At 40.3% G+C, this 8,705-nt stretch overlaps 1 protein-coding gene across 2 annotated transcripts; it reads right to left on the bottom strand.

The window, feature by feature from the left end:
- Positions 1-1,133: 1,133 nt before the first annotated feature.
- LOC139389657 (ISL LIM homeobox 1a) lies at positions 1,134-8,243 on the bottom strand. 2 transcript variants are annotated; one of them, XM_071136532.1, is made up of 6 exons: positions 8,043-8,243; positions 7,403-7,592; positions 6,144-6,403; positions 4,011-4,294; positions 3,434-3,601; positions 1,134-2,384 (listed from the first exon to the last, which is right to left on the bottom strand). In XM_071136532.1, exons 1-6 carry the CDS (start codon positions 8,068-8,070, stop codon positions 2,268-2,270), a joined length of 1,047 nt encoding a protein of 348 aa, XP_070992633.1. In that variant the 5' UTR covers positions 8,071-8,243; the 3' UTR covers positions 1,134-2,267. The 2 variants fall into 2 exon arrangements, with proteins under 2 accessions (XP_070992633.1, XP_070992632.1); XM_071136531.1 differs by having other exon boundaries at positions 1,829-2,384; positions 4,011-4,297.
- Between the last annotated feature and the right edge of the window lie 462 nt (positions 8,244-8,705).

An 8,705-nucleotide genomic window follows, 5' to 3' on the forward strand; every position in this document is an offset into this window, starting at 1 on the left:
ATACATTGTAATGAGTATTACTCAAAACCAGTCCACCCTTCAATCGTATTTGATGGATTGAGTTATTCTTCTGTTGAATGTATACTCGGCTCAAAAAGGTGATTGCAAATATGAAAGGCTAACTACAGTCACCGGAGGGGGAAAGAGGCGCGCTCATCTCTCCTCCGTCAGCCTTACAAAACCCTTTATACCGAGAGAGTTGCCTAGGCCTGCTAAACAACCAGGGCCTATTGTCAGAATTATATCCATGAAACGCCTTCATTATAGCTTTAAAATGCATATGGCGCCCGTCATTGTACAGTCACTTGTTTATAATCAGACTTCTAAAACACCGACGTGGATGAGTGAATGCATTAGGTTATGGAGTGGGTAGGATGGCCGTTATGCGTAATTCTGCATGGCATATCGAGAGCTTGGGACTATAAAGTTCTATCTATATTGTTTTCTTGTACAAATGCAGTTGTTGACATAGCCTTGTTTCTGTTCAAATGTTCTCTACATAAATAGTACTCTAAATACCCACAATTCATGTCCTTAAGAATACAAAATAAACATTGGTGACACCGTTCAAACCAATGAGGATTCGGGAACTTTTAAAGCCAAATGTCTCAGAATCATCTATTTGCAGATGGGACCAAGCTCTCGGAATGTCAGGTCAGAGCTAGCCTACACAGACGTACAGAATGATATATCCGACACTGCTCCACTAATAGTAATTATGATAGCCTATAGCTTGCATCTCGTCTTCTCTATAATGCAATTTAGCCTACATCGTCCAAGCAAAACGCCAACACATTGTATCTTATTAAATGGGACGTCGTTACTAATGCCAGACCGTGTCCATGTTTATACCTGTGCAATTCAAACATTCCATCTAAACCGAGTCTTCTGTTAATCACAGTGATAGCTACGTGCAATTTTAATTTTAATCGAGTTCCATATGAAATCACTAGGCCCAAAGGAGGTGTGAAATAATGGGATGAATGCAGGGCGAGGACCAAAAGAGGCGCAGACTATATCTGCCGTCGTATGGTTTACATTAAAGTCCATGTTTATTAGTGAAATAATCCTGGAGATATATTTCTACATGTGATGTCGATTTACATAATAATATTTAAGAAAGGGACAGGACACATACAATTTGGATAGATAATTCAGAAAACACGGTACAATATTTTTTATTTTTTACTTCAGTATAGAAGGTTACACAAAAAAAAGTGGCAAGTCTTTCGACGATAAATAAAACATAATTTTGTTGTACAGGAATTAACGGAAGAAAAACAAGTTTTTTTTCCAGAGCTAACGGTCGTTATAACTTAATACTATACACATCTTTGGGAAAGAAAACAATATTATTGGACGGACACAAACTCACACACAATAGTCCCACGAAGCTTGTGGCATAATAGAGGTATACCTTGTTGCAATGCTTTAGTAGGCCTACTTGGGCTTTATCAAGGAGATAATAACAAAACTATGGAAAAGCATTATTTGCAATCCCCTCTAAACGTCGTTATAACAGCGGGCGGATCTCAAGTCAAGCTATTTTATAGAAACCGAAATGGCAGACAGTCATTTGTTTGTATATTCAAACATCACGCACAACAATGCGCAAATGTAGCCTAGGTTTCAGATTTCATCTTCAATAATAACGTTTGGATTGTTCCTAGAGGTCCATGGGTCCAGGGGGGTTTTGTTGAAGTGTATGTATGGGGTTTTCTGTATTCTTTTTTTTTTGGCAAAACTGTAAACAGGCATTTCCAACGGGCAGCACCAGTCATGGACGATGTAGTGAAATCTATACATCTTGTTACGCATGAGTCGCATGAGTCGCAGAGACGTTATGATGCAGGCAGATGCGCTCTCCACCGCTCCTTGTAACACGCTTCTTCTTCTCGTCTACACCATGGTCCTCTCTCTCCTTCTCTTCTCCAGGGTTGTTTTGCGGCGAGTGGACAGACGGACGTAATGACGGACGCTTGGACAGATCTAGCTCGGGTAATAATCCCATGATTGTCTTCACAGTGTAAAACTACAACCAGTAGTTGTTGTTAAAGAGGCTTCGTGCAGTAGAGGGAGGGGGGGGGGTTCTCTTTTTATCTCTCAGTTCGAATGAAATCAACAAGAGAGTGACATTTTTTGTTTCTTTCCACCCCGAGTCAAGTTTTTTTTCGGCTTTTCAGTCAGTCCGGCACTTTGTCCAACTAACATCAACAGTCAGAAATATGACAATAGTCTGACGTAGTCTACACTCGGTCCGCGAGGGCCTACGCCTCTATAGGGCTCGAGACCATGCTGTTGGGTGTGTCTGGAAGTTGGGATGACATCGAGGCAACTTCGCTCCCTGTCGAGTTGGAACCAGGGCCTCCCTCCGAGAAATTTACCTGAACAAAGAAACAAAACAATGTTAGGCAGACTGTCATTATTCACATGTCAAGACATTAGGTCAATATATAGTATGTCAATAATATATTTTAAGACGTTAACATTAAAATTAAATGTAACGTGTCAACCAATACATCACATTATTGACACACGTCAAGATATTAGCTCAAAAATGATTTCAATAATACACTTTAGACAATGCAATAAAATGTCATATACAATGTAAGCCCTTGATATGACAGTTGCATTTCTACCCCATACGTCACTTATAAATAGCCTAATTATATCAAATAATAACAAACATAACATGAAACATGAAAAACAAAATTACAACCTAACCGTTACCTGTGATTTCGTTTACACTGTCTCTAGTACAGCCTACCTTCTCTACTACCTGAACTCACCAGTTGTGTCCTAGTACAGCCTACCTTCTCTACTACCTGAACTCACCAGTTGTGTCCTAGTACAGCCTACCTTCTCTCCTATCTACAATTACCAGTTGTGTTCTAGTACAGCCTACCTTCTCTCCTATCTAAACTCACCAGTTGTGTTCTATTACAGCCTAGCTTCTCTCCTATCTACAATTACCAGTTGTGTTCTAGTACAGCCTACCTTCTCTCCTATCTAAACTCACCAGTTGTGTTCTAGTACAGCCTACCTTCTCTCCTATCTACAATTACCAGTTGTGTTCTAGTACAGCCTACCTTCTCTCCTATCTACAATTACCAGTTGTGTTCTAGTACAGCCTACCTTCTCTCCTATCTAAAATTACCAGTTGTGTTCTAGTACAGCCTAGCTTCTCTCCTATCTAAACTCACCAGTTGTGTTCTAGTACAGCCTACCTTCTCTCCTATCTGAACTCACCAGTTGTGTTCTAGTACAGCCTACCTTCTCTCCTACCTGAACTCACCAGTTGTGTTCTAGTACAGCCTACCTTCTCTCCTATCTGAACTCACCAGTTGTGTCCTAGTACAGCCTACCTTCTCTCCTATCTACAATTACCAGTTGTGTTCTAGTACAGCCTACCTTCTCTCCTATCTGAACTCACCAGTTGTTGAAACGCGGGCTGGTCGATCTCACTCTGTAGCGCGAAGTCACTGAGGACCTTCCAAGGCGGCTGGTAACTCTGCACCTCCACTGGGTTTGCCTGTAAACCGCCGTCGTGTCTCTCCGGACTGGCCGCCACCATCGGTGTGCCCGTCATTCCCTGGATATTCTGCAGATAGTCCCAGAGAAACTGATCGTCATATAAAGTTTAAAATTAGCACGTCAACATTGACCCAACAACAACAACAAAAACAACATTAGGTATTTAGAATACGATAAAGATGCGAGAATGGGCATGCTGGATATTTGTTGTGTGTGCGTGTGGGGGGGGGGGGGGGGGGGGGGGGGCGACGACACGTATGAACGTATACGCCTGTATCTGGATATATATCTTACGCATCCACAGGCAGACGTATAGGACCATGTCCCTGTTTCTATTTCACCCCATAACATCAACTGACCAGACAAGAACAGGAGTATTCTAATGAAACAGTTACAACAGCTACCAGCGTTTGGACCGATAAGAACACCACTGTTTTGAATCCTTTATTTAAATAAAGACCAGACAGGGTTCTCACCGTTTTGTCGTTGGGCTGCTGTTGCTGTAACTGTTTCATCAGAATACTCCTCTTCTTGTCCTTGCAACGCTTGTTTTGGAACCAGACCCGGATGACTCGGGGACTGAGACCGGTCATCTCGACTAGCTGCTCCTTCATCAGAGCATCGGGCCGGGGATTGGCGTTGTAGCAGGTCCGCAACGTGTGGAGCTGTTTTTCGTTAAGAACGGTCCGGACGCGAGTTGTCTTCTCCGGTTGTTTGTGGACGTGCGGTCGGAGCGCGGGCTGTCTGGCTGATATTGGGTCTGCTGTTGAGAAAGAGTGCAGACAAAGAAAAACATTATCTATCGGCACTTCAAACACCATGGCTATATAAAGACATTGTGTTGGATGCAGAAGTTGAGAATACAAAAATATACGCTTTGAAAATTACACCAGCACAATAAACCACGGTAGCCTATAAGTCTTAAAAGGATTTCCCAAAACGACCCAGTAGTGGCGCTTAGTATGGAGTATCCATTCATCTTATTGTTATCCGGGGCTTGTAGAAATATTTTATGACTATCAACTATCAACCAATCTCATTCTTAACTAATCAATATTCACTTCTGTTTCAATTTCAGATTGTTCAAACATGTATTAGACCTAGATTTTTTTTTTAACTGAAGCCACTGAGAATTGAATAATGTCAAAAAAAATTAAAAATAAAATAAAATAAAAATCAACAACAAAGAAAGAGTAAATACCTTGTTTTATAACAGCTATAGGCCTAGTTAACAAGAGAGTCCACTGGACGTCATAACGAACGTCCATCATCATCACCTTCTTTATGGGGTGGATGGATGGGCTATATGTTGATACACTTTGATATTAGCTTGTGTATGGTTATAATTTATAAAACGTTATAACTTTATTAAAGTTGAATGGTTATAACTTTCAGTGAAAGTGCATTCATGTCAGCTTTAACATATCGTTTAAAATGAGTTGTATTGGGTGAACATTTGCGGTCTTAAAACTTGGACCAGGGCGCAGGCCATGAGCGGAAATGGACTGTCAAATAGTCTATGTTTCGTATTACATTGGAACAGACTTTATGATTGGGTGAATCATTATGAACGAAGCATTGCTTGTGGCTATCTGCCGAGCTTGGGTTATGTACTCTATTTAATATCAGCACTAAGTGCGAGTTCGCTTACACATAGGCCTATAGGTATTTAGCCTGAGGAAATAGCATATTCAACCATTCTGAATGCGTGGCCAACTGGCTTGCAAAACTCCCCCAAAAGCAACATAATGCATGTATCCAGTCTATAGGCCCCTCAAACTTCCGTACAAACAATTACGTATAAGACCGGCCCCAAATGTAGACTGCGGATTGTTTCTTTTTTGGCGATGCTTTAAAACATCTAACTAGCTGAAAACACTGGATTTAAATTAATAGTTCCTCCATTCAGCCATGAACATACTTTGCCCAGATATCCTTCCTTGCGGGGGAAACCTTGACAAAAAAACGCATTTATGCAAATTATTTAATCACTGCACTGTTGACATTATCAAACCGATAATGTGGTTCGCATAAACAACTAGTATCCCAACTAGATTAAATAATAGGCTACATTATCTGTTTATAACTATGACATGTAAACAAATGTTTCACCCAATGTATTTACATATCATATTATATTGACTCCTGTAAGTGTTAGAAATATATTGAAATATATATTGAAACTTAAACCTTAAATAAATAAAAAATATATATATATATTAAAAATACTTAGGCCTGTACTGTAGAGATGTAGGCTACACACGGCAAACTGCACAACATGACAACGTTATCCAATAAAACACGTTTTTGGGTTATGTGTTTATATTTGTTCATGTGCACGTAGCCTGTTGTATTATAGGGGACATGACAAACGCTTAGCCTAGGTCTATCGAAACATTTGAGTCCATGACGCTATACATTCGTTGTTGTCTTTATGTGCTCAATGTTAATAACCTTTCACAAAGAATCCAAGTAATGCCCTAACCATGAATGAAAGAAAATAAACGTTTCTAACGACTACAACATCAACCGAATGGCCAACACCTACACCGGCTAAACAAGCCCACAAAAAGAACCAGCACTGCCATTGATATAAAGTGTTAACCTACCTGCCATTTGTAAAGGTCTGGCCGGGTGGAGGGGGCTGAGGGGGTCTCCGACGCCCATTGTGGCCCGCTCCACGACATCATGGTCGGCCCGGCAGAACAAGCCATCCTCCCTCAGAGCGAACTCGTCCCCCGGGATGAGCTGTCGGCTGCAGGCCACACACCGAAAACACTCGATATGGTACACCTTGGAGCGCGCTCTCATCACGAAGTCATTCTTGCTGAAACCGATGTTGCATTTAGCGCACTTTATCCCGTATAACCTAGAGGGTAAAGAGGGATTGGATGACCGGTCAGAGTTAGCTAACGGCGTCACTAGGCCCACGACCCACCGTTAGGCTGTGTTACTGTGGCTGGGCAGCACACATAACAGGACAAACACAGGGGCATCTTTTTTTTTTAAAGCAGGATTGTTAGGCCTTAATATTGAGTTGTGTTTACATCACATGAGATTACTTGGAATCTGTATTTGGGGGGATCTTTATGTTATAAAGATAAAGCACAGACCTGTTCTGGGGTAACAGAGAAGAATGGAACACATATTTTTCATGGAAAAGTGCAATTATATCTGGAAATATTCTTAGAAGACTTATAGTAACATTCTTCTTATTATTATTATTATTACTATTACTATAGACGACAACATTACAAATTGTCGAATGTATTAATTACATTGTAGTCTATATGTAGGCCTAATATATTTGGTCAATTTGAGGGATAAAAAAAAAAATCAATTATAGGCCTATGTAAATATGTAAATAATATCCAGCTAGACTTCACTTGAATGGTCATCGATACAGTGAAATAACGCAGTACATGATATCACTTGTTTCTATAAAATAGTTTGTACTGAATATGTAAACGTGTTGTAAAATGACAGCAGAAATCACCTTAACTGTGTGAGTCCTGATGTGGGTTTCGACAATAGTATACTTAGCCTGTTATTATACTGACGAGATAATAACGGCTTAATTGCAATTATGCTGATTTGGTGGTCATAAAAAAAAGAATAAATATTAACACTGTGTGGACTGAAAATACAATATGAAACTGTATTTTTAGATAGAATATCTAAATATTACTTTTAAATTGATTTGTCCAGACCATCAGATTTGATATTCACGCCAAAAATAAATGTTGATGTCCGCTGTATAACCATGTTAATTATATGATAGCAATTAATACGTGAATGTGTCAACCAATCAATCAATAAGAAACAAAGGTTATCAACGCTGTTACATTTCATAATAAACATCTCTTACCGGACATAATCCCTTTTACAGTAGGTTTTCCCGTCTCGGACAAAGCAGGTACAAGACTCGTCCAGATACTGATTACACTCTGCACACTTCAAACAGGCAGCGTGCCACTCGAGGTCTGGAGAGACCCGCAGAATATACTGGTCGTGGATCTGGTTTCCACAGCCGACACACAACGAGATCAGCCGCGTTTCTGGAGAACAAAGTCAAAACAGAAAAAAATATCAGAATATATATTAGGACAATTATAAAGATTAGATTGAGTATAAAATAATGTCTCGTAATGATAATTATACTTTAGTTAATGTTATAATTTATTATAAAATAATACACATTCGTTAGTAAGACTAATAACGTTATTTATGAATGTGCTATAGTTTAATGTGCACTGCTATTCAATGATCCAGAGTAACTTTACTGACATGGAACGACTTCATCCTCTAGACAGGTATGGTAAAGAAAATTCGGTAGAAATCGTGTCGTTGAATGGGACCTGCTACTACAATGAACGTTGCACAAACAGTTGACAAACGTTAAAAAAATGTAAAAAAAAAAAAAAAAACTACAAATTGAGTCTAATGTCGCCGAAGTTTTGCATCACTCCAAATAAAATAGAATAGACAGTTGAACAAGCTTCACTTACTTTTCTGCGGATCCCCCATATCGCCCATGTCCAAGAAGTAAGGAGGTGTTAGGTCCACTTTTAAAACGTGCTGCAACAGTTTTGAAGCTGTTTTTTCTTTTCTTTTCCTTCCGGACGACGGTGGAAGTAGTAGCCTGTGTGCTGACCGGTGCTGTCTGAGGGGTAGCCGGGTGTTGCAGGACTTGTTTGGCCGCGGAGGAGCTGTTTTAGTCGGTCGGGGGGGGAAGGAGGGTGGGAGGGTGCTGCTGTCCCTGGTCCCTGTGCTGTGATGGGGCGCGCTAGTCCCTATCTCCCACTCAAACTCCCTTGCACCAACTCTACTCTATCGCCATTGGGCTGACGTAGGACACTTTAACGTCATCTTTATGGGATGCTGATTGGTTATGAAGGCAGGAGCAGCTGTTAATGTTAGCCACGTCTAAGAACCCGCCCACCCGACTCATGTTATGGACCACTCTATACTCCACTGAAGCAAGGCTTTTTCCCCCCAACTTTGTCATTGATATTATGAAATCATTAATGTGTTTACTCATTAAATTATGAATTTGCATATTGGTGTCAACAAACCCAGTTCAACACAGCCATAGGCTACGACTCTTGCTTCTTTTTCTACGGCGGGATATACATGCAACGTCTTGAGTCGCTAGATATAGATATATTTAT

Source organism: Oncorhynchus clarkii, chromosome 30, assembly GCF_045791955.1.
Source record: "Oncorhynchus clarkii lewisi isolate Uvic-CL-2024 chromosome 30, UVic_Ocla_1.0, whole genome shotgun sequence".
Lineage (NCBI taxonomy): Eukaryota > Metazoa > Chordata > Actinopteri > Salmoniformes > Salmonidae > Oncorhynchus > Oncorhynchus clarkii.